Source organism: Trichechus manatus, unplaced genomic scaffold (assembly GCF_000243295.1).
Source record: "Trichechus manatus latirostris isolate Lorelei unplaced genomic scaffold, TriManLat1.0 scaffold00091, whole genome shotgun sequence".
Classification (NCBI taxonomy): domain Eukaryota; kingdom Metazoa; phylum Chordata; class Mammalia; order Sirenia; family Trichechidae; genus Trichechus; species Trichechus manatus.
The window spans coordinates 10,382,020-10,407,873 of NW_004444027.1; the positions used below are offsets into that span (position 1 = coordinate 10,382,020).

At 44.9% G+C, this 25,854-nt stretch overlaps 1 protein-coding gene across 2 annotated transcripts; it reads right to left on the reverse strand.

The window, feature by feature from the left end:
- Window positions 1-1,287: 1,287 nt before the first annotated feature.
- CTSB (cathepsin B) lies at window positions 1,288-25,460 on the reverse strand. 2 transcript variants are annotated; one of them, XM_004382211.2, is made up of 10 exons: window positions 25,327-25,460; window positions 9,858-10,008; window positions 9,112-9,197; window positions 8,191-8,305; window positions 7,455-7,573; window positions 6,461-6,546; window positions 5,990-6,136; window positions 5,362-5,478; window positions 3,639-3,767; window positions 1,291-3,131 (listed from the first exon to the last, which is right to left on the reverse strand). In XM_004382211.2, exons 2-10 carry the CDS (start codon window positions 9,981-9,983, stop codon window positions 3,034-3,036), a joined length of 1,023 nt encoding a protein of 340 aa, XP_004382268.1. In that variant the 5' UTR covers window positions 9,984-10,008; window positions 25,327-25,460; the 3' UTR covers window positions 1,291-3,033. The 2 variants fall into 2 exon arrangements, with proteins under 2 accessions (XP_023592525.1, XP_004382268.1); XM_023736757.1 differs by lacking the exons at window positions 7,455-7,573; window positions 9,112-9,197; window positions 9,858-10,008; window positions 25,327-25,460 and having other exon boundaries at window positions 1,288-3,131; window positions 8,191-8,264.
- Window positions 25,461-25,854: the final 394 nt, after the last annotated feature.

Sequence of the window (25,854 nt, forward strand, 5' to 3'; positions counted from 1 at the left end):
TCTTAAACTGTTTGAAAGGTTGCTTTCCTGTATCCTCCTCTACCAGGGTTGCCAGATAACATACAGGATGTGCAGTTAAATTTGAATTTTAGATAAATAACAGATTTTGAAGTATAAGTATGTCCCAAATGGAGCCCTGGTAGCGCAATGGTTAAGAGCTACGGCTGCTAACTAAAAGGTCGGCAGTTCCAATCCACCAGCAGCTCCTTGGAAATCCTATGGGCAGTTCTACTGTCCTATGGGGGGGGGGGTGGTCACTGAATTGGAATTGACTTGACAGCAATGTGTTAAGTCCCAAATATTGCACAGGGCATAGTCGTACTAAGATTACTTATCTGAAATTTAACTGGGCATCCTGTATTATTGACTAAATCTTGCAAGTCTACCCTCTACCCCACTCTGTAGCATTTCTTGCATAGTCTATTTGATTTCTACTTATAGTGGAGTGTTTTAAGTTTTCCTCAGAGGAGTGTCTGACCCAGCTGAAATCTGGGAAGAAGAGTGTGATCTCCATTTCCACATTTTGGGGGCTCCTAGAGACTAGTTGGAACTTGCACACGTAGCACACACTTTTTCCTTTGAGTAAGGGTCTGGAGCAACTAGGAACGTGAGAGTTCAGGGGCCATAAGTTCAGTCAAACTTAAGCTTGTCTATGTCACCTGGCCCCATACCACCCTCTCTTGTCTATGTCACCTGGAGGGTTAATAATAAATGGTAAATTTGAATTTTATTAAAGCACTAAGATCTGTCCCAATCATAAACATTGCAAGATGATTTTTCTAACAAAGTCTCCTTAAAACAAACGCGAAGATGCCCAACAATTCATTTTGGTATTTTGGCAAATCTCTGCCGGCTCTGGGGGTGAGGACGGAATTTCAGGTGGGCACATGATAGAGATGGGGGAAGGTAGAATAGAAATGGAATTATTCAGCTCAGTGTTGGGAGCAAGTAGAACTATGTCAGAATTTCATTGAGGTTAGGGATTTATTCTGGTTGAAAATTATAAGAATAAAGTGGTTATGAACTTGCAGCTTTGGTAACTGCTATGTCTTTCCTAAGTACTAGGGTGAGTTTCAAGGAGCCCTGGTGGCACAGTGATTAAAGTGCTTGACTGCTAACTGAAGTGTTGGTAGTTCAAACCTACCAACTGCTCCACGGGAGAAAGATGCGGCAGTCTGTATCCATACAGATTACAGCCCTGGAAACCTATGGGGCAGTTCCACTCTGTCCTACAGGGTTGCCGAGTTGCAATCAACTCAATGGCAACAGGTTTGGTCTTTTTTTTTTTTTTTAATGATGTTACACAAATTTTTCCTACAAACGTTCACCAGGTTTTTAGAGCTTATCTGAAGCTTCTGATTCCTGACCTGTGAGTCACATATGAAGCCAAACTTTTGCTTCCGTGAAGAGCTAGCCCAACTCTGGGCATATCTCTGTTAGGCCAGTGGAATGAGAGATTCTTCTAGTTTCCTCCATCTCCTCAAGTTATAACTGGTATACTCCATTACTTAAAATTCCTAACTAGGGCTATGCAAAGTAATAGTTTTTAACCAGCAATGTGAGTCAAAGTGAAATAAGGAACTCTCAAAATACTGTATACAGGCTATGGCTCCACTCCTGTACCAACATTTGAGAGCACCCAGAGAAATCTGATCTTCTAGTAGAATGACATCTTGAATATGTGATGATGATATTGTAAGCAAATCCTCAGGTGAATTGCTACTGATTTGTGGATGGTAAGTAAAAAACCAGCACAACTATGTTCTTATCTCTTTAAATCAAGCAGGGGCAGAACTCATCAAGGCTTGGGCACAGTTCAAAGGATGGATTTATAGAGAAGGGTTGATGAAAATAAGGGGACTAAGAGAAGAGCCATGGTTTGAAAATATGGTTGGGGCAGAGAGAAGTTAAAATTAGGTATTTACATTGTTCCACTCAACTGAGGCAAGATGTCCCCAGGAGTAGTTGAAAGAGTCCCCAGATCTAGGAGAACATGCTTCCTTCTTGGGGAGAAGGACAGACAGCAGCTATGATTGTACAGGCAGTGACAAATGATCTTTCGGATACTACCAGAAAGCAAATTTCAAGTTGAAGGAGAAATCTTTTATTGGCAGTTATTCTGTTCCTTGTTAAACTGATAGGGTAAGCAGTGATTTAAAAAAAAAAGAAAAAAGTGAACGCTGGTTTCTCCCAAACTAGTTTCACCATGGTATTAGAGGTGGGTAGGTCAGTCAGTCAAATCATGACCACCCAGTTTTAAGCCACACCATTGGGAAACAGTCTATAAAACTAGCACTCCTCTTCTTAGAACTGTTCATTCACATGATCAGTTGAGGTGCATTAAAAAAAAAATTTCTATTAAAAAAGAATCATGCCACAGAAAAGACCAGAGAAAGTCTGCAATATTGCAAAGCTCAGTACATACAGGGGCCCTGGGAGAATGTGGCTTTCTTCAAATGGCTGCCCCCACCACCTCTCCTCTCAACCTATTCTAGAAACATACTTGCTTAAAGGTACGGCTTACGTGTGGAAATTTAAATCTTGTTAGGAATTGCACTTTCCATTCCTTTTAAACTCTTTTAGGTCCTCACTGTCTTGCTTCCTGGAGATGCACTGGTGGGGAGGGTGTGGAGGGTCACTGCAGCAGGAGTTGGAGCAGCAGGCACTACCTACAGTACTAGTCTATGGGGAAAGGGCTCACTTTGCTTTCAGCAGTGGTTTACATGGTCTGTTTGCATTGTGAGGATCAGTCTACTGAACAGGCTGGGAGGTAGCCAGGATTTGGATTTGTCTTCCATGGGAAGACAGCTCTGTCTACTCCAGAAAAGATCAGATCTGATAGTAGACACAAGGTTTGGTCCAATCCAGTCTGTCAGGCCCTGAAGCATACCAGCCACTGTCTAAAACCTCTTATATCTTATCTGAACTCAAATAATAAAAGACATTCCCACTCCCGTGCCTCCCATCCCCAGCCCAAATGGCTATATTTAGGGGGAAACTCCCCCAGGGCTGGTTGGATAGGGTCACAGTTGATTAGATCTTTTTCCAGTATTGGTCAGTGCGTGGGATTCCAGCCACGATTTCTGATTCGATTCCACAGTGATCCTGTCCTCTGAGGATTTTAAAGAAGCCTGGAAAAGAAAAAAAGGTGCTTTTAAAGTGTGCCTTGGGTTTTGACTTTTGTCAACATATTGACTCATCTGTAAGAGACCTAGGGGAGTAAGTACCAATCCCAGCCCCAAGGAGTTCTATCAGCTTCTCCTATTCACTCACTAAGTCAGCCCTCAGCAAAATGGCAAGCAGTCACATGGATACCATTTCCATTCTATCCCAAGTCATACTCCATGGCAGTAGTCTCATCTGGTGTGGATGCTGAATTGTAGTAGACAAACTATGTGAGGTTGTGTCCTGGCCCCATACCACCCTCTCTCAGGACCAGAGACTGCCCTTTTGGCAAAGGGAAACCCCAGCTTACTATCACTTGGGAGGTCACAGCTAAGCCATAGGCCCACGGATTGTAGCTATGCAGCGGGTAGGGTGGGGAAGGCCAAGATGGCCGCTATGTTCTGGCTCATAAAAAGCTAGAAACGGTTAGGAAATCTTAATGTATTCTTAGCAGGAAGGGAGCTTCCACTCACCATTGTCACCCCAGTCAGTGTTCCAGGAGTTGGCAGCCAACCAGTAGGGGGTGCCATTCTCAACTCCCCAGCCCAGGATGCGGATGGCATGGCCTCCCACCTCCTCTCCAGTCACATGCTGGTACACTCCTGAGAAAGGAAAAACTGGATTCAGGTTGAGCCAGGGCAACTGCCTATCTCCTACAGCATCATCCAACTCAACCGTCCACCCTTCAGTTAGGAGAAACAGGTTCCAGAAGGGACCAATAGGCCTGGTATGTGAAAAGCACTAGACAGTTGCTTTCAAACTAGGTCCTATAGCACCCTGGGGTTCCATGAGAAGGCTCCAGGACTTCTCACAAACATTAGATCCATATTTCTATTATTTAAATATATTTTTAAAAGTCCAGGACACCCAAATGTGTTAAGTATTAAAAGGGAGTCCAATAAAATGAGTGTTCACTAGCTGACTTTAAAAACAAATTTATAAATTCTAATTTAAGAAATAAATTTAATATTAATAAACTGTCAATTAGCTGTTTTATATACTGGGATTCCATGTAAGATTTTATTTGTCAAAAGCGTTCGGTGGCTTAAAAAGTTTTTTAACTGCTGCTCCAGGGAACACACTGGAGAAATGAATTAAGTTAGCGGCAGCCAATATTAGTTGATGGGGTAAAGAGACTGGCTAATGTGCTCAGAGGGCTGGTTAACCTGGCTGTCGCCTGGCTGATGTATCACTTTAAGAACTGTCATCTTTATAATGTTTTTTTCTTCCTTTGTCCAATCCTTGTTTTATAAGAGTTGAGAGCTTTAGATTTTTCAATCTAGCAGAATGTAAATGAGATAAAATCAGTCAGCAAAGACAGTTCATATGAAATAAGGGATTCAGATCTACTCTGTCCTATAGGGTTGCTATGAGTCAGAATCGACTTAATGGCCATAGGTTTGGTTTGTTTTTTTGCAGACAGCTCTACAGAAGCCCTAGTGGGCATAATGGTTAAACAGCTGGCTGCTAACCAAAATGTTGGCAGTTCAAACCCACCCAGTAGTTCATGGGAGAAAGACCTGGAGATCTGCTCCTGTAAAGATTACAGCCTAGAGTTCTACTCTGTCATATGGGGTCACCTGAGTTGAAATTGACTTGACAGCACCTAACAACAAGACAGCTCTAGGGGACAGGGACTGTACAATTTCCTTGGTTTGAATCCCTACAGTATCACACAACCAGGTTCTCCATGTTTATTCATCTGCTATGTGTTAGGCATGATGCTAGGCTGTCAAAGACAAAGATGAATAAAGACACATCAAATCTACAGGTATAATGTAAACACTCTGATAAAGGAGGCAGGGGCAGGAGTGACCAAATGCCAGGGAGGTCAGAAAAGGCTCCACAGAGAAGATATTTGAGCTGGGTTTTAAGGGATGAGTAGGACTTGGCCAAGTAGAAAAAGTGTTGGAGAGGGTATGTGGAATACCATGTGCAGAAGATGAAAATGAGAGAAAGAGGGCATAGCAGGTGGAAAAGTTGCTGACGGCAGTGACTATAAAGACTGTCAGGGGCCAGATGCTGACTGATGTTCAAAGGAACAATGAGACCCAGTTGAAGGGCTTTCTGAAAAAGCCCTTTCCTCCCCTTCCCCCAAAGAAAGGGCCTGATGAAGGCTCTTGTTGGCCCGCCTGCATCCATCTTGGCACCTGAGCCCAGTCCTCCCCAACAGTGCCATCAGGCATCAATACATACCAGACTTGTATACCAGGAAGTCTGTATACACAGCGAAGGCTCCTTCTACTGGACCATTTTTGTAGATCTCAGCCATGATCTCCTTCTCAGAAGAAGGGACACTGTAAGAACTATATCCTGGAAAATTAAAAAGGCCAGGTTGGGTGAGTCATGCCTCCTGTAGTTCCATCATTCACTGAGTTACTGTGGGCCTCCAGGAAAAGATGGTGCACACAAGTGGCTGTGCCCAGCCAAGGGAGACAGGGAAGGCTTCCCTGAGAACCAGTGATTGAGCTGGCTCTGGAGGATAATTAGAAGTGGGCAGCATATGCAGAAGCTCTGCAGTGGGGAGCAGAGTGAGTATGAGGACAGAGTGGTACCCTAGAAATATTCTAGGACAGATTACTCCCTTGTAAAATGAGGGGTTTGGTCCCTTCCAGCTCTGAAGTTCTGTGGTTCTAAGACAACATTCCTGAGGCTGAATTCAGAGGGGGCACAGGCCTCTGGCAAGAGAGGCATTACCCTTCCTTTATTTATTCTGGTGTTCATTAACTATAAGATTCAATTGCCTTGGTTTCTTCTTTCCTTTGGCCTAAGGAATAATGCCATCAGATTCACAGTGTACTTGGTAGCCCAGGGCCCATCTTACCATAATGCTTGTCTTCTTTGTAGGATGGGGAATAGCCAGGCTCACAGGTCTTGCTGCATTCCGGAGTCTCTTCTCCTTCTCCCTTGCATGGGGGCCGGGAGCCATTGACATGGTGCTCACATGGAGGGATGGAGTAGGGTCTGCAGCCTATTTGGGACCAAAAAGACAGCAGGCAGTCAGCCTACAGCCCCTACAGAGAGGCCCCCATAGGCCAGGCAGAAGAACTGGGGCAAGAGACAGTATGAACATTAATTATCCTTTGATCTGCAACATAGATACTTTTCTTCCACCTGTTGCTACTTCTGCTGTAGAAAGGACTGGATTGTCTTTCTACCCTATTTTAGCTCAGTATTCTTGCCCTCAACCCTCAACCTTCACTGTATAAAGCTATGTTAAAGGAAAATGAAACCATTATTACTCATTGCTTATAAAACCCATCTGGTCAGATATGGACAGAGAGCAGATACTCACCTACATGGGAGTCATAGAGGCCACCGGAAACCAGGCCTTTCTCAGTCCAGAAATTCCAAGCTCCAGCAGGAAAGCCCCCATTGCAGCTAAGAAAAGAGCCATTCATTAAATTCACAAGCTCCCCAGACCTGGTACCCATGGACCCATGGTGGCTCCAGGATCCACCACTGCCTTCAGCAACTGGTGCAATAGCACTTCCAAACCCCAATAAACCCCAATTTATCCTCCCCTGGATATTCTCTCTTCTTCCGAGGAATCAGCTACGCTCCCACCCCTGCCCACTGAGATCCTCAAGAAGACAGAAGGGCTCACATATTCATTCATGTTTACACCAAAGTAGGCTATATGTGTCCAACTTTCTAGAACCAGGTGGCACACTGGAATTCCCTGGGGAATGCTAATGATTCTGATTTAATTTGTTTGAGGGTAAAGGCCCCGAGTATCATATTTTTTTAATAATACTCGAGTATTTCTAATCTGCACCAAGACTGAGAATCACTGTTCTAAAATCAATGCCAGACATTAGCAGAGGCAGATAGATACATGAGGTGGGGATTTAGTTCTTTTTGACCAACCTGGAGACCCACCACGCTTAACTGCAGAAAAGGAAACAAGTGATTTCAGAAACCAGGCCTAGGATCAGAAATTTAATCAAATATTCTGAGACTACCTGTTTTCCCAGGACCCCACTGCCCACCCACAGCTCTGTGGGGCCAGCCTGGCTTTAGGTATCTCCAGAAAACAACAGCCACACTAGGGCCTGCTTCTAAACTCCCCAGATCTCCATGCTGTCTCAGACAAGAAAGATACATCTTCCAACTTGAAGGGTGTTTACGTTCTCAAAGGGTAAGAGTACCACTCTCCTCCCAAGGTAGCCCTCAATGTCATTTCCCACAAATTCTCCAACTGAGGAGGCCTGGGTCTAACAGCCTCCAAGTGCCATTCCTAGGGGTCTCTGGGCCTCCCTCGGTGGAAGGTGCTGTCTCAAACTCACCCGTCCCCACACTCCATGTGACAGCAGGTGAGCAAGTCCTCTGCAGACACCTCCACATTGACGTTCTCACTGGTGTGAATGCAGACCCGGTCAGAAATGGCCTCCACAGCCCCAAATGCCTGCAGGAACAACCCGACCCAGGTGAGAGGCCAACACTTCTTGACTGTGGTCCTCATGAGAAGACAGACAACACACACTCCAGCTATCACCTTGGAGGACCACAGTGGGCACCTCCAACCTTCCCAGTGATTAGTCTCTCCCAATTGAGGTTACGGTAAGGGGCTCAAGCTTAGGCAAGAGACCTATTCACCCTAAATCTCTACCTGGTTACTTGGTTCATTTCTGAAACTTGTAGGGCTTTTTTGTTTTAAAAAAAAAACATAAAAAGACAGTTTGTTGATACAGATGGAACACTTCTGCATGGAGCAGTGTAGGGCCACAGTGATGGTATTTACTGATGGACTAGGAGATGGTGTCAAACAAGAGAACTGAAAATAGCTTAATGACTAATATACATGAGGCTTACAATCTACAAGCTTCTTTTCACATCTAGTATTCCTCCTAATCCTTACAATAACTTCATGACCATAGGGCTCATGATTATTTTTACATTGATGGAAACTGAGACTCAGAAAGTTTATGTAACTTGCCTAGTCATAGTTCATCCCACCCCAAATCCCATGATTACTCCCCAGTGTTGTCCCACGAGCTGCCCTCCTCAGCTAGCAGGCCTTACCCAACAAGAGCCACAGGAACCCTGGTCTCTGATCTCTTTGATGGTTGGACAGTTTGGCCAGTTTTCCCGGGCATCAAAGTTTTCAGGCAGATCCATTTCCTTAGCAAAGTGAACTCTGGATAAAGGATGGTCATCATCACAAGCTGTCATCTTATAACTCACCTCCCCTGTCCCGGCAAAGTTCACTTAGTTTAAGGATAGCTGACTGCAGACTGGGCCACCACTGAGAAAGGAAGTGAGGCACAAGAAAGACATGCAGAAGAACAAGTCTGCAGGGATATTATTCCCCTTGGAACATAATTCTGCAGCTCAGCACAACTTATCATTTTATGTATTTCTTTCTAGACTTATTTTATGGATATTTTCCAAGAGTTTTAGCCACAGGGCACAGATAATTGTGTTTTTTTGCTTCCTTGCCTTACCCCCAATCATAAACATCTCCCCAGGTTCTTCATATAATTTTTAATGTCTTCATCATAGTGTACATAGTGGTGTGCCATAACTTAAATATTCCATTTTCACTGCTGGACGTTTCTAATACTTCCTAAGAAAGTTATATCTGCATGAAAATGTCTACTACAGAGTTTCCTATAAAAATAAAACACTAATGACAGATCATATGGCTTTTCTTCAATTTTCCAAATGGAGTCCATCCAGATCTTGCAGAGCCAGACCTAGTCTTTCATACCTGGGGCCTTTCCCACCAGGCTTCTAAAGTAACCTGAAGAAGTGTACAGAAAACACCAGCATTGAGGCTGAGCCCTGTACCTCAAGTAGTGTCTCTGCAGCTTTGGGGGAAGTGAGACCTACGAATGTCCAGGCAGGCCTTCTCTCTTTCCCACTCCCCAAACAACCTCCTGCTGCTCATGTCACAGTGACTCAGACGGAGCAGCGCATCCTCCCCAGGGAGCAGGCACTCACCTCTGGGGCAGCTTGGGTCCATTCAGCAGGGTGCCACACAGTCTCTTCACGTAGCTCATATCAACATTGTAGAAGTTGTGTCCAGCCTGAAAAAGAGCCCTGCAGCAGTTACCCACCAATAGGAGGAGGAGTTTTCCCAGGAAAGGGGTGAATGAGTGTGTACACGTTGCCCACACATAAGGACTGACTCAGTGAAGGCCAGAGGCCCTGTCCAGTTCAGCACGGCAAATGGGATAGGGCCACCCCACAGAGTAGGCCCACAGACCAGCCTAGAGCCCTTGTTGGGAGAGTTCAGCTCTCAGACCAGTGGGTGTCTTCTTTAACCTGCCACCATTTGCTAACTATAAGAGCAACCCTCCCCCAATGCTAAACACATCTTATTTCTCATTTCTTCGTCCCCACAATCCCAAGAAATGCTGGGCAGAATCAAGGAGTGCTAATATAGATAAACCATCACTCCTCACATTAGTGTGGCACTTTATAGGATCTACCAGGTTGTGAACAATTCTGAAGCTCATTTATTCCCCCGTAAACAGACAGATACATATACACACACAAAGTTGAGGCGACAGCAGTGGTGGTGGGCATGGTCCTGAGCCTCCATGACTCTGAATCAGGGCCATTTTCCAAATGTCCAGGAGGAATGTCCTGTGGGCCACAGCTGGAGCCAACTCACTCAGGAGTCAAGAGTGGACAGATCAGCCTGCAGGTAGGGCTTACACAGGGAGAAACACCCCACAACATACCTGCCATGTAGTGTTATGTTTGTTGACATGGTTGACCAGCTCATCAGACAGGGGATTGAAATACAGTCTGCTCTGGGCACTGATCAGCACCACCAGGCAGCAGAAGGTAGCTAAGAGTTGCCACATTTTGGAAGCTGGATCTTAGATTTACCTAGAAAGAAAAGGACAGAAGACATCAGGACATTTCTCCTTCACTTGGTTAAAGTGCTCAATACAAAGGCATCATCTCAGAGGCATATGCTTCTGGTGCCAGGAACAACCACATGACCCAGCAATCAGAAGACCCATATTCTCATCCAGGCTCTGTCATTTGCCCCCTTGCGCAAGTCTGTTAGCCCTCCTGTTCCTCACTGTCCTCTTCTGTAAAATCTGAGTGTCCATGGCCACCACGTCCTGGCCTTGAAGTCCCGACCTATGCCCGTGGCACATCTGGCTGTGTGCGGCTTCTCCTCCACACCAAGGGGGCCACGGGCCAGCAGAGGGAAATTCAAGCAGCTGTGTTGCAAGCACTGAAGGCCTGCTCCTGCTTCGGGCCAGTGAAGCATGGAGCTGGAGTCTCTAGGGTATCAGTCTCGGCAGCTCAGCTCCTCCCAAGCAGCCAAAAATCCATCATGCAGCACATTCATCTTCCAGAGTCTGAAAAACGTAATGTGATCTGAAGCCTACAGCAGGGAAGCTGTAGACTCCGGGAGAGACCCAGGGTGGTGGCAGCTGCCTCCACAGGTCAGGTCAGGCTCAGACCTTTGTGTCCCTCAACACAGAAAGCAGTCAGGTCCTGATCAGGCCAGAGAAGGAACAGCCCCCTCATTCATTCAGCTGATGAGGGGCACCAGCCCTCACTCAAACTTGGATTCCTTGAACTGTAGGTTCAGGGCCTAAGGGATCACAATGTGAACCTGAGGCTGAGCCCCGATTCTGGAGCCTAGACCCTAACCACTTTTTCTAGAGGTTGCCCTCCTCTGGGTTGCCTTTAGTTCACTTGAGCAAATCAGCCTACACATTTGGCTCAATACCTCTCCAACCAATACCTCTCCGTCACAACAGGATAAAGCTTCAAAATAATAACAGCAGGAGAAGCTAGTTTACATTTACTATGTACCAGGCACCTTGCCAACTCAGTACATATTATTATCTCATTTGACCTTCATAATATCCTGACAAGTACTAGTATCCCCATTTTACAGATGGGGAAATAGAAGGACATAGAGGTTGAGCAATTTGCCCAAGGAGAAACAACTGGTAAGACTGGAGCCAGGATTCAGGTGTAGGCAGGCCAATTTTAAGCCCCTGCTCTGCACTGTAAAGCAGCAGACTCCCCTGCTGCAGGCCCCAATTTGTGACAGACCATAACTTGTCGTAGCCATTAATGGGGCCATCAGTCCTTTTCATTGCAGATTCCCATACTTGGCAGGTAAAGACTAGCTAATTTCACAGCTGGGAAAACTCTTAAGGCACTGAGACGGCATAATGTTTCTTATGCTAAAGACAAGAAATCCAGGACCAAAAAAAAAAGGTTTAGGACAAGGCACATAAACTTTCCTATATTCACCTTTGCCAGATAAACTCAAAAGGCCAGGGACCTGGCATTTCCCTGAGTAATTAGCAGTAAAAAGAAAAGCAACTGGTTTGTCTGAAGGGTCCCTTTTGATAAGTCTCTCAGTGAGCACTCCCTGGGTATGTTAAGCATTATGCTAAGTATTGTGGCCAGCATAGCTGATATTAATCCTTGCAGTAATGATTTGTTTAAAATATTCTTTATTACTTATTATTTTTATTACTTCCATTTTTTCGAGAGTGAGACTTAGGGGTAAAATAACTTGCCTTAGGCCATAAGATTATTGTGGTAAAACTCACTTCACTTGATGGTTTGTTGCCCAGCTATCTAGTGAGCTCTGTAAGGAACAGGCCACAGCTATCTTGCTATCTGCCATAACCCCAGAGCCTATGCCAACAGTAGATATCAATAAATATATCCTGAATAAGCACAGATCTTCAGACTAAATTAAATCCGGTGTCCTTTTCACTAGTTTAAAACTGCCTCTCCATGGCTTTATAGAACAAAGTTTTAAAGACTTTTCCTAAATTACTGCTCCCAATGAGTAAATAGTCTTTCAGTGTGATTAAGTCCCAAACTGATGCCCAACTGGATAGGAAAAATGTAAAAGAAAAAACATACAATGGAACTACATTTTCCATACAAAGCAAGCAAAACCAAACCAACACAAACTAAGTGTGTGCTAACCACAGTAAAGACCAGGCAAGAGAAGCTGATTTGTCCAGTGGCACATGTCTCCCAGAATTTTCTCCTGGTTTTTCCAGATAGCCAAAAGTTCTGCCTCTACTTCAGGATGCGGCACTGGAGAAGTGAAACCAGCATACCAAAAACCACGGCTTTTTCATCTTTGACTGCCTTGGAGTCAGGAGACCGGTGGTTTCCAGTTTGGCCTCTGAATCACCCACCTAATAAAGCAACTCTAATAGAAGCGAGAAATGTTTATTGTTTTTTTATTGGTGCCTACACCCACAGGGACAAGTGAGATACCCACACAGTGGGAAGGGGCGTGGGCAGCGATATCTTGTCCCTGACCTCCAGGTACTCACACCAATGCTGAAATAAGGCTACCTCCTCAAAGGGCTGTTGGGAGGGTTCAAGGAAGGTGATATATGTAGCAGTGCTCAGCACAATGTCTTGTACTTGGTGAACTATATTTAAGGAAAATTTTAAACAAAGGCTCAAGGAACAATTCATTTGGAAGAATAAATGTGTGAAGATAGCAAGATAATTCTGGAAAAGAGCACTGAAAGAATTCTGGCCCTCTGGGACAGCAAAATATGTTATAAAACCCCAGGGAGACGCTGGCCCAGGAACAGTCAGGCCATTCTCAGAAACACATCCTATGTGTGGAGATTCCATGTATGTGGTAAAGGCGGTGAGGAAATGACAAATTTTTCAATAGATGGTGCTAGGACAACTGGCTATCAATTCTGAAATAAAATAAGGCTGAAACTTTACATTTGACTCCTTGCATACAATAAGTACCACATGGATCAAAGATCTTAGGTAAAAATTAAAGTCTTATGAAGAAAATAAATATACTTTTTAAAAAGTAATATTGAAATGAGGAAAGCCTAAAATCAACATAAAACAGAACCTAAGGGGAAAAGATTTGATTAAAATAAAATAAAAAGGGCTCTTAAAAAAACAGAAACAGTGTACTAGAAAAATGGCAAAAAGTTCTACACAGTGAATTTACAGAAAAAGAACTACAAATGGCCAACATAGATTAAAAAGATATGAAACCTCAGGGAAATGTGGATAAAAGGATATATTTATCTTATATCAGACTGACAAAGGCTGGGCAGTTTGATAATTCTTGGTGGTGGTTAGGATGTGGGGAAACAGATACCTCAGTACCAGTGATGAGTACCTAGTGGTAGGTATAGCCCTGGAGAGGCCTGTTTGGCAATCTCTTACCAATTTTTAAATACTCATGCCCTTTGACTCAGCAATTTAACTTTTAGAAAATTATCCTACAGATATGCTACCCCCAAAATGCAAAGATACAGGTACAAGGATGTTCACTAACAATTTCTTTATATTACAAAAGACAGGAGACAAAGCTAGTGTCTAATATCAGAGTAATTGTTAAATTATGGCAAATGGTTAAGTAATAGAATACAATACAATCATTAAAAATGAAGTAGTTGAAGTAAACCATACTGTGTTGGTAAAGTACAAATGTCCAAGATTACTGTTAAGTGGAAAAAAAAACAAGTTGTAGATGAATAATGGAAAACGTATAAGCCTATTAAGCAATACACAGGTATAGATATGTTCCTGTCACTACATACAAAACAGAAGAAAAATACACAAAAGTAGTAAGCAACTGAGGCAGGGAGACTTTATCACTGTATACCGTTTCTTCTGTAAAATAATGAACATGTTATTATATTTCAAAGTTTTCTGTTAGGAAGAATAGTAGCTAGTGCTACCAAACAACTTCAGTCACCAAGTTGATAAAATAACATTTGTTTTAACATTCTCCCAAATTCATTTCCAGTCTTCTCCCTAGTCACAATGAGCCTTCTTCCCTGGTGTCATTCTGCTTAAAAAAATTAACCTTTCCATTTTCACTGATTCATTGGGGAGGCTGTGAATCACATGTCCCTGTGTCAGCCGACCCACACAGCCTCCAAGTATTAAGTGAACGTCTTCTGGACAAATAAGCAAAGCAGTCAGTTTCCCTGTCTTATTTTTAGTGACACCACTGACTTACACTTCGCATTTGCTAATTTTTCTAAGGAAGGCGAGCCCAATATGGAAACACCGGTATGTTCATCTCCTTGCTTGCATGTGGGAGCTCAGGCCCATGGAAGCAGGCCTGGCGGGCCCGGCAGACTCCATCCTCTTAGGAGCTGGAAGGGGCGCCATCCCTCTGCTCTCTTACCAGGACTTGCAGTGGTGCCTCCTGTCCAGGGTGACAATGCAGGAACGTGGCTGTATTCCCAGGAAATCTGAGAGGCAGTCCTGGCAGATGGCTCCATATATGTCAAATACCACTGTCCTCAAATGCCCTGGGACGTAAACTTCTCTGTTGAGATGTTAAATCAGAAGCATATGGAGCAGGGGACAGTTTCTATGGCAATTTGAATTTTTAAGCATAGTTTCTTTGGTTATTGTGGTGGCAGAGAACACAGGCACCTCTCATTTCTCAAATGATTCTCAGTGCCTGTAACGACAGCCTTCCAGTTCTCCAACTTTATTTCACTTAGAAGTGGGAATTTCGGGCATTCACCCCAACCTCCCATGGGCCTTTTTTCCATTTCATTCCACAGGTTCTATCCTGTATTTCCTGTTAACTTTTTTCTCCCAACTCATAATCCTGCCTCAGTCAAGTACTGGGACTTTGTGTTTTGGATTACTGTGAATCACAGCCGTGTGAACCTTGAGGGCTGGACTCAGCATGAACCACAAGACTGCAGTGATGGCCCTGCCCAGGTCATATCCTCAGGCTGAGCACTTACGAAGCTTTTCCTTTCAGCCCCAGTGCCCACCCCCCTCGACACTGGGCTGTGGCATTATGAGAGAGCCCTATCCTCCCCCTCAAGCTTCTAGGGTTGGGGTTCAAGTGTTCACCAGCCACTGTAGCCTGGCATTGAGGTTGAGCACTGGACTTCGAGTCAGGAGACCTGGATTTGGATCTCAGCTCTTCCACTTACTAACCATGCATGCTTGAGCACTGACTTTCACTAAGCCTCAATTTCACTACCTGTAAAATGGAGCTAATAACCACCATTTCCCCAGTGAAAGTCAAGAATAAATGAGAGCAGTCAGAAGCACCTGGCACAATGCCTAGTATACAGTTAAGAAGACAATGAAAGAGGCTCTTTCTGGGTCACTCGCCACCCTTCTACCATTCTTTCCTCCCACCCTCTCTTCTCTTCTTCCCTCCACTTCTAGCTTGTTTACTCCAGTTTACTCCAAACCTATCTGCAATACCTCTGCATTGCAAACAACAGTCTTAGTTAAAACGAGGTTTTAACCTCAATTTAAAGCTCCAAAAGGGATTTCATTTTTAGGGTCCTAAGTCTGCTGAGAGTCCAAAGAGTATTAAGTCAAATTTTCCCTTCCAGAGCAGCACATGCAGATATCCTAAGCAGAAGCAATTTCACTCTAGTAAGCACTAGTGACATCTTCCTCTTTCTCTCCACAACCTCACAAATCATGAAAACATTGGATAAACTACACTCAAATGACGAAAACTAAAAGCTGTGCTATTAACAAGCCAATCCTTACAATGAAACAGCAACTAGCTTTCGCTTCCCTTTGTCTGAGTAAACACTTCCCTTTTATTTCTCAGTGCTGTACATTTTTCTTTAAGTACAGGAGAGAATGAACAGAAAGTCCTTATATCATGAGGGAAGAGGGGTCCAAACAGGATGAGAATACTTGCAAGTCACCAGACTCCCTTTCAGGGTGTGGGCTAGTGGAGAGAAGAGCTGTAGGCAGATGCTACTTCTAGTCTTGGTCAACTGGGCTTCCTGGTAGACCTGGGTTCCACCATACCCCTCTGCTCCTTTCCCAAGCTAATCTCTGGCTAAAAAATATACTCTCTTCATTTCTCTCTTCTATAAACTCTGACAGGACTTAACGATTTATATTCTTTTAAAAGCATGTTCCACTGAAGTTCTGTAGAATGTTAACGTTGTCACTGTATGTCAACGAACAAAATGGTTCTACAGCCTGGTGATACTATCAACTAAAACACCCTACCCTCACAGCAGAACTGTTTCCCAAACTACTTTGAAGCCATTCTTGGGACAAATGTGGACCTTGAAACACTGGAAGAAGATGGAATGAACATAGTAGTAGAATTAATGCCAAGTCCACAGAAGGCTTTGAGTCCTGACATCCTTAATGACATGGAATCTGTTTTGGCTGCCACCAAGCTAGATAAGGAGTCCTGATGGTGCATTAGTTAAGTGATACAGCTGCTAACCAAAAGGTCAGCAGTTCGAATCCACCAGCAGCTCCTTGGAAACCCTATGGGGCAGTTCTTCTCTGTCCTATAGGATTGCTATGAGTTGAAATTGACTCGACAGAATAGTAGGGTTTCCAAGGAGCGACTGGTGGACTTGAATTGCTGACCTTTTGGTTAGCAACCATAGCTCTTAACCACTGCGCCACCAGGGCTCCAGGTTATTGGACAGCAGTGGGATAAGTTCTGACTTTAACTGGGTATTACAGAATGAATTATGTCCCTCACAAAAAGATACGTTGAAGTCCTAATGCTTCCCACCATTCTATCCCTGTGCCTGTGAATGTGACCTGCTTTGGAAATAGGGTCTGCTATGGACTGAACTGTGTCCCCCCAAATGTGTGTCAACTTGGCTACGCCATGATTCCAGTATTGTGTAGTCGTCAACTATTTTGTGATCTGATGTGATTTTCCTATGTGTTGTAAATCCTACCTCTATGATATTAATAAGGTGGGATTAGTGGCAGTTATGTTAATGACACAGGACTCAATCTACAAGATTACATTGGTTTTAAATCAATCTCTTTTGAGATATAAAAGAGAGATGCAAGCAGAGAGACATGGGGACCTCATACCACCAAGAAACAAGAGCCAGGAGAATAGCATGTGCGTCCTTTGGACCTGGGGTCCCTGTACTGTGAAGCTCCTCGACCGGGGAAGATTGATGACAAGGACCTTTCCCCAGAAACACAAAGCCTTCCCTTGGAGCTGGCAACCTGAATTCGGACTTTTAGCCTCCTAGACTGTGAGAGAATAAATTTATCTTTGTTAAAATCATCCACTTGTGGTATTACTGTTACAGCAGCACTCGAGGACTAAGACAGGGTCTTTGCACATGTTATCAGTTAAACTGATAAGAAGTCATATCAGAGTAGGGTGCTGTCCTTGTAAAAGAGAAGAGACAGAGTCAGATAGAAAGGACTGGCACGTGCAGATGCATCTACAAACCAAGGAAAGCCCGGGGCTACCAGAAGCTAGAAGTAAGAAGGATCTTTCTCTAGAGTGAACAAAGAGCATGGCCCTGCTAATGCCCTGAATTCAAACTCCTAGCCTCCAAAACTGTGAGACAAATAAACTTCTGTTCTTACAAGCTACCCACTTTGTGGTACTTTGTGTTACAGCAGCATTAGGAAACTAATGGAGTCCTTGGGTGGTACAAACTGCTGCTAACTGAAAGGCTGGAGGCTCAAGTCTACCCAGAGGCACCTCGGAAGATAGGCCTGGCAATCTACTTCTGAAAAATCAGCTTTTGAAAACCCTATGGAGTACATGGGGTCACCATGAGTCAAGGTCTACTGCATGGCAACTGGTTACAAAACTAATACAAAGGGTATTCTTCAATTTTTTACAATAAACCAAGTTTATAATTTGTAAATTAAAACAATAACAACAACAAATAGGCTCTCAGTCCTCAGCCTCATCTGTTTCGTTAAAGTTATGAGGATGAACAGGCACCAGCTGGCTATCTTTTCTCTGGAGCCAGGCTCCTTGCAGCTGACTATCCCTAAGAAACCACTGTGTGATGTAGAAAAAGCATCCTCTGCACTCAGAGGCCGGCACTGCAGCTCCAAGGGAACCAGAAGAAGAAGTGAGAAAGCCCCAGGCCACTTTACCCTTTTAGGCTGGTTGCAGCAGGTACTTCCCCTGTTACCCACTTGCCAATCATCTGTCCAAAATAAGTCACTAATTTCCACCACATTGAGTGGGCTGGCCTACTAGACTTAAACTCCCACAGTGCCTGGGAATCATACAACTACAACACCCACAAGTAGAACACTGCTTACAATCAGCCACAGCAACCCCATATCCTCCAAAAAGAAGGAAATTACAACGTTAAGCTTAAGACAGCAGGCCCTAGGAAAGCACTCAGCAGTTGAAAAAATTTGTATTTTTGGTGAGAAAGAAGACAATTTGGCCAAACAGTCCAAAATTCTAGAAGCTTTTGCTCACCAGCTTTGCTCACTAGTCGTGATACTGATTTATCGTGAGGCTGAAAGGGGGCAATACACCTCTATGTCTGGGTTTCTAAAACAGGTTTATTGCCTGGATACTAAAGAACCTTGGGCCTACTTTATAAGAGCTTTTAGAGATCCTCTGAGACTTAATGAGATTATTGTTTCATGCCTCTCAATTTGCAGGAACACACCAGCTCCTTAATTCAATTGCAGACTAAATTACACTTCCCTGCTGCCTCAGCAATGACGCATCCAAGGCATTAGCAGGCACAAAAGCAAGAGACAGGCCTCACCTCTCCAGCCTAAACCTGTTTCCTCTCTTGGGGCACAAGGCTGTGTGAAGATGGGATGAGATGCTCTTTCGGGTGGCCTGGCTCACAGCTGGCGGCCCTTACCAATGAGCTGCCATCAGGGAAACCGCTTCTCACTGACAGGGAAGGTGGACGCTCATCTCAGCATGCCCAGGACAGTTTACTCTTGCCCTCCCAGAGTGATCATTATATTTATTCTCAACACTATCCCAGTTTGGGTGAAAAATTATGGTCACCTTACTATTAGCAACAAGGCCTCAAATAATTTATTCTGCTATCTTCACTGCCAAAACAAAGCACTCCTGAAACATCTGTAGGGTTAAATGGATCTAGAATGGGTGGCAGGTGGCCCTCAGCATTCTGATGTGGTTTGACAGAAGCCTCAAATCCTGGAGTGGCAGAAGCCCTGGGCTGGCACTACCCTCTCAGGGCTTGACATGCCAGGAAGCCATGTGACCCGTCTCCGTGTGAGCACATTCTGTCTACGTCCAGGTTAGCAGGTCAGAGGGTCATGGCAGAAGTGCAGGCCCAGCTAGGTCTCCTTGGGCAGAATATCTAATTGTTCACAATGCTCTATGGTTGGTCAGTTTAACTATCTTGGTGGTATCTGTTCCCATCCTCCTTCCGCCATGCTTGCTGCTAACTCTAGGTTATCTTGATAACTAGACCAAAGAGTCATTGGCCTGGTAAAGACAGATAACAGAGCCAAGACTGCAGGCCATGTGTCCTTCCCATCACCAAACATTCATAAAATATTCATGCTGGAATGGACCTTATCAGCCAAATCAAACCAACTCATAGTGATCCTATAGGACAAAGCAGAACTGCCCCATGGGGTTTCCAGGGCTGTAATCTTTATGGAAGCAGACTGCCACATCTTTCTCCCAGGGGAGTGGCTGGTGGGTTTGAACCACTGAGATATCTGTTAGCAGCCACCAGGGCTCCTTGGAATGGACCTTAGGTCTTATAAAATGCTTTTGTTTTACAAGTGAGGGAAACTAAAGCTTGAGAAGAAACCAAGAGCAAGCCCTGAATGCAGGTACCTGGAGAGGGATGGGTAACTGTGAGGAGATCAAATTCTAGGAGAAATTTCACTAAAATTACTTGAGTACCTCAACAATGTCATAAACTTGCAGGTGCCTCAGTTTTCTCATCTGTAAAGTGGAAGATTAAAATTACCAGTACCTATATCTCACAAGCATTGTAAAAGTTAAAAAATTATAAATTATATCTCGTTGAAGAGAAACACAGATACCTAGATTAGGCTCTAAAGAACTCTTTGTGAGTTCTAGCTGTTCATAAACACATTAAAATGCACAAACACTAACAATGACCATCAACAAAAACAAACAGAAAAACTTTACTAATCAATGTTTTCCTCGGGCAAAGAAGCAAATTTGAATTCCTAATCATGAAATGAAAATTATAACAGGAATACAATACCAAACTCATCAGACTGGCAAAAACTTAAAGTTTGAGAATATCTAGTGTTGGTACATATGAGGAACAGGAACACTCATACACTGGAGTATAAACTGGTACAATCACGTTGGAGAGCATTTTGTTAATATCTAGCAAAATGGAAGATGCACACACCTTCTGACCCAGCAATTAGTTCTTCTTCTGCTTTTTTCTCTAGAGAAGCTCTCGCGAGTGTCTGAGAGATACAAGGATATTTACTGCAGCACTGTGAGAAGTAGAGAAAAAGCAGAAGACACCTAACTGTCCCTCAGTGTATAAACACATTGTACATGCAAGGTAAGTGAACTCTACGTATTAATATAAAGTTCAAAAATGCAAGTGAAGAAGGATAACTGCAGTATGACACAAGTTACATAATTTCTTAAACATTTAAATATCAATATATTAAATAAGATTGTCTCTGGGTTGATACAAAGTAATAAAAGTATAAAACTATACACGAGAATTACAAAGTGAAGAGGAGCAGACAGGAGACACCAGTGCCCCTCAGGAAGACAGAAAGCAGGCACAAGAGTTGTACCTGAGGTAGCAGAGCAGAGGAAGTGAAACCTGATGCCTGCAGAGGGGCGCCACCATGAAGAGTGGGCCAAATCACCCTGCAAACTCCAGACAAGTCTGAGACTTGGAGGCACCTGGAGATGTGGAAGGTGGGGATGAGATGTGAGGCTAAACACAGGACGACTGCTTAGAAGTCTAAATATATAATAGAGTTTGATTCCTAGATCTTCTACTCCATCCAAAGTAGGGTGGGTAACAGTTATGCAAGGACTCAAGAGTTACCTCCCATGCCCTGGGCTCATGGAGTGCACATGTCTGCAAAAAGAGGGCATAAACCAAGAGAGAGGATGACCTACAAAAATTCCAATTTCATACAGTTCAACCTTGTATATTTCTAATACTGTTCTTGTGCCAAACTCTCAAAAACAGGTGGCAGACATTGTGACTCCTCACCTCTAAATATTTCAGTCCATTATATAATATCTCCCAAGAACAAGGGATATTCTACACAACCACAACTTCATTAATGACACTTAAGACAATCATACAACAGATACTTAAATTTCCAGTTATCCCACAGTGTCCTCTGTAGCTTTTCGATTAAAAATGTGGCTGCAGGCTGTATTTCCTGGGAGCTTGTTAGAAATGTAGAATCTCAGGCCCCATCCCAGACCTACTGCATCAGAACCTGTACTTTATGTTAAAATACAGATCCCCCTCCCATTCTTATGCATATCAATGTTAAGAATACTGACTTACCCCTCCCTATCCAGGATCCAATCAAGGCTCACATACTGCATTTGATTGTTCTATCTCTTTATCTTCCCCATTCTATACCACTCTTGCCCCTGTTCCCTCCAATCTTTATGACACTGAATCCTTTCAAAGGTCCGGGCTAGTTTTCCTGCAGAATGTTCTACACCGTGGATTAATCTAACTATATCCTCATGACTACAGTCGGGTCAAACATTTTGGCAAGACCAATCCACAGGTGGTGGTATGTAAATTCACTGCACCTCATCAAAAGGCATACAATGTCAGGACTTGATGCCAAGCTTGACCTCTCGTTTAAGATGACGACTGACAGCTCACTTCATTACTGTTTGTAATTTTTTTCCTTTTTGTAATTTGTAAGTAATCTACGGGGTAATACTTCAGTTTGATACCACGTGACTATCCTCTTCACCAAATCCTTTCACCCAATGGTTTTAGCACCATTGATGATCCAAGGATGACTGAACACCCTTCATGATATCATCATGTATTAATTAGCACAGTGGAGCTGGCAAAATGGTCAATTTATAATTCTATCATTTTTTTCTACATCAATTAGCTGGCATTATTCTATGAAAAGAGCTTTCCTCTAGTCTCCTCCTTTCTGTTTCTTTGTATCACTATGAACTCATTTTAAAAAGTCAATGTGTTATAATCCACTACTGTCATTACTCTTCTTGATTGCCTGTGTAGCATGTTTGGCTGGCAGAAGGTACTCCAAGCTGGCTTCTGTATCCTTTAGACATGACTCTATTAGCCTTCAAGGATTTCCTTGCTTTGTGGTGCAATATGTTCCAGGCATACTTAAATACTTTCCCTGCCCCAGACCTGGAATCAGCCATTTCTTCAAGGAGCTCTAATTTTAGTGAGAAGTGGCATTCAGAAATCAAAATCAAGGTGATAGGTCTGCCTGTTGCTACTGGAGCAACACTGGTTCTAGACCCTTTCAGTGGACAAAGCTGGGGTGGGGGATATATACTTACTTATTTCCTAACTTTGTCATTCACCTCGTACCTCCCCTTCTCCTTTGTCTTCCAGCTCTATGATTTACAAACACCATCTACGATGAATGTATAGTTTCTAAATGCATATCCAGCACTGCAAAGCAGAAACCTTCCTAGTAAAAGTTTTCAAAGAACAGACATTATTCCTTCTCTGACTCAGGTTCACCAACCATGAGTTGGTGCCATACTTTCCATCTAGGAAATGGGGTCAAGGCAGCCTCTGGCAATCAGTTGATGGTTCTGACTGTATGCAAAATCTTGGCTGAAAATCTCTTTTGTTTCTTAAAAATGAGGTGAGACTGTGCACATACATATTCTACTTGCAAAGAGAAAAGATGTTTTTCCCTTTCCACCACTACCCTAAGCCCAGAAAGGCTGAGCTGCAAGGGCTCTGCATCTCCCTGATTAACCCGTTTTATAGGAGGCTCTAGTGATGTCCTGAAGATTTCATAACTTCAAAAGACAAAAACTAGTCCAGCTGTCATTGAGTCGATTTCGACTCAGTGACCCATGTGTATCAGAGTAGAACTGTGCTCCATAGGGTATTCAAGGACTGATTTTTTCAGAGTAGATCACCAGGTCTTTCTTCCGAGGCACCTCTGGGAGGACTCGAACTTCCAACCTTTTGGTTAGTATCCAAAGGTGTTAACCATTTGCACCACCCAGGGTCTCCAGAAAGACAAAGGGAGCCCCTACTTATTTGACCAGGAAGGAACTTCCAACCTTCTACAACACAGGATACTTATTGTCATTTAAGGATCCAGGCTCCCATGAAACTTGGTCTCCCTTCCACTTCTCAATCCAACTGCCAACAGTAATACAAAAATCCTTCACCCCTAAAATGTGCATTTAACTTCCTATTCCAACTCATAGGTCCAGCAGTTGGGGAAGGGAAAAAAGAACTTGTCTAGAAGGAAAAAAAGGGCTTGGCCTCTGCCCAAGCTGCTGAATCAGCACCAGATAGGCAGTTTCATTCCTGGAGCCAAAGGGCTTTCACTCTTTACCACATGACCAGTTTGAAAACTGGGTTGTCCTAACAGAACATCTAGGGGAGTCAGGGCTGTGTCTGCCCTGTGTTACCTCCACTGGGCCTGTGAAGCACCAAGATGTGGGATCTGCACCTTTCCACCCAGCAGTGCCCGAGCTCTAGAACAAGTGTCCAGAAAGGTTAGGGTGGAAATCACTTTTCTCTAGGATGCCTCAAACTCTCTCTTTGGGAAAAAGCAACACAGAGTGGGCAATCCAGCCCCTTTCTCCCCAAGCCTCAAGGGCCCTAGGTCATCATCACCAGTACCAATAGGAAACAATTACCCATGAAATGAAATGAAGTTATGAAGAAAAAGAAAGTGTCCTTTACCAAACCAGGAACCCTTCTAGGCTTCTTCATCTTATCTTTCTGAATCTACTGATTCACCTAGATGAAGTCCTATAGAATATAGGATGCATTTCAGCTGCATTCTCATCTAGTGGTGGGCACTTGGGGATCAGAAGATGCTAGGTCTTCCTTTGAACCCCACAACCTCCCTTCCCAGTGGATGTGGAGATCTCCACCAGGTCAGCTGGAGGGATGTGGGGCCTGGGCTATAGTCCTTTTCCCAGTGCCAGTCTTTTGACCTTCCTAGTGCCTGGGGAAGGCATTGAGCTTAGCCCACTAAGAAGCAAAGTCCAATTCACATCCACTGGGTCTATCTGTCCACCTCAGCCTGCCTGAAGAACCCCCAAATCACTCACCCCCTTACTGCTCTCTAGATACTCCTTCTCTCAGACCTCCAGGGCCATTAACTGAGGGACGAAGCCCTCCTCATTCTCCCATACTACCTGGGCCTGGAGGCACTGTCCTCCTTCCACTGGAGTCCAAGAGTAGGGAGTAGCATTTTTCTTCTCCCTCCTATGTTCCCAGGGAGAGAGGGGTCTGAGGTTTCCATGCCCCTACAGAGACTCCAAGAAGCCCTGGTGCACAATGGTTAAGAACTCGGCTTTCTCCACAGGAGAAAGAGCTGGTGATTTGCTCCCTTAAAAGACTACAGCCTATGAAACCCTATGGGGCAGTTCTACTCTGTCACAAGGGATCACTATGAGTCGGAATCCACTGGAGAGCACACAACAACATGGTCTCCTATCCTTCCACTCTGCTTAGCTTCTCCTCTACTGTCAACAGATTTAATTCATTTGGGTTCCGTCCTACTCCACGCAGTTTTAGGTTCTGGTTTTTAATAGGCCCTGTCTTCTGGGGTCCCTAGAATTGTGTGGGATTGTGTGCCGAAAGTTGCACTAAAACATTTAGGTCGATACTATTATCTCAGCTATGTGATCTGAGGAAACAGGCTCAAAAGCAAGCTGTCCAAGGTCACACGACTGGCAAGGGGCTGGGGTAAGGAGCCAGATTCGGGCCAAAAGTCACCGGGATACGGCCAATACTCCTCCTAGCAGGATCCTCCCTCGGAGTTCCCCTGCAAACTCCCCAACTCGGCCTGTAGCGGCCTCTGGGACCCAGCTCTGGATATGGGCAGATCGTGGGGTCGCTGGGCGGACGCGACCGGAGGGTTCACCGGAACACAACCCGGGGGGGCAGGCGGCCGGCGAGCGGGAGGTTCCGGCCGGAGGTGGGGAGATGTCTGGCTGCCCGCTTTGTTTTTGCTTTTCTCACTACGGCAACTTTTAGGAGTGCACGGGGCCTCCCACCACTCACTCTGCCAATCCCCAGGGACACAGCCGGATGGCTCCTGGGCCTGGCGTGAGGACCTGCGGCGGCGGCGCAGCCGGGTCACCTCCATCTCGGTGCGGCCCCGCCAGGCGTTCCCATCCCCCTCCCGGAGTCACTTCCGCCACGGCCCGCGAGCACCCAGATGCACCCCGGCTCGCCGAGGTGCAGCGCCGCCAGCCCAGAACCGCCCGCCTGTACCCACCAAATTCCACTGCCGAGAGCCCAAGCCTACAGCCGACAAGCGCGCTTCGTGTGGCTCCCGATGCCGCTGCCGTCGCCTCCCGGAGACAGCCCGGTGAGCCTATTTCTCCCGGCCCGGCCCCACCCCGGCCCCACCCCGCTCGGCTGACTCTCCCCACGTGACCGCTGCGGGGTCCAGACGCCCGGAAAGGGATTCGCGACCGGATCTCCCAGTCTCCGCCTCTGCGGATCCGAGTTCGCTTACGTCTGGCGAGCGGCCGCGTCGCTGGGGTCGACAGCCGGGAGAAAGGGGCATCCCAACCCCCACGCCAGCCTCCGGAGATGGCGGCTCCGACCAAGGCTTCCTGCCAGCCAGCTCTTGCCGTAGGGCTGGAGGAAACCTGCGGGACTCGGTCCTGTGGAACGCGTAAAGAAGGACTCCCTAGGTCTGGTAGTGGAAGGTGGTTCTAAGGGCCTCCACCCAGCATAGAGAAATTCCCCCGGCTCACTGCTGCCTAAACGCGGCTGTATTCAAAGCCAGCTGAATCAC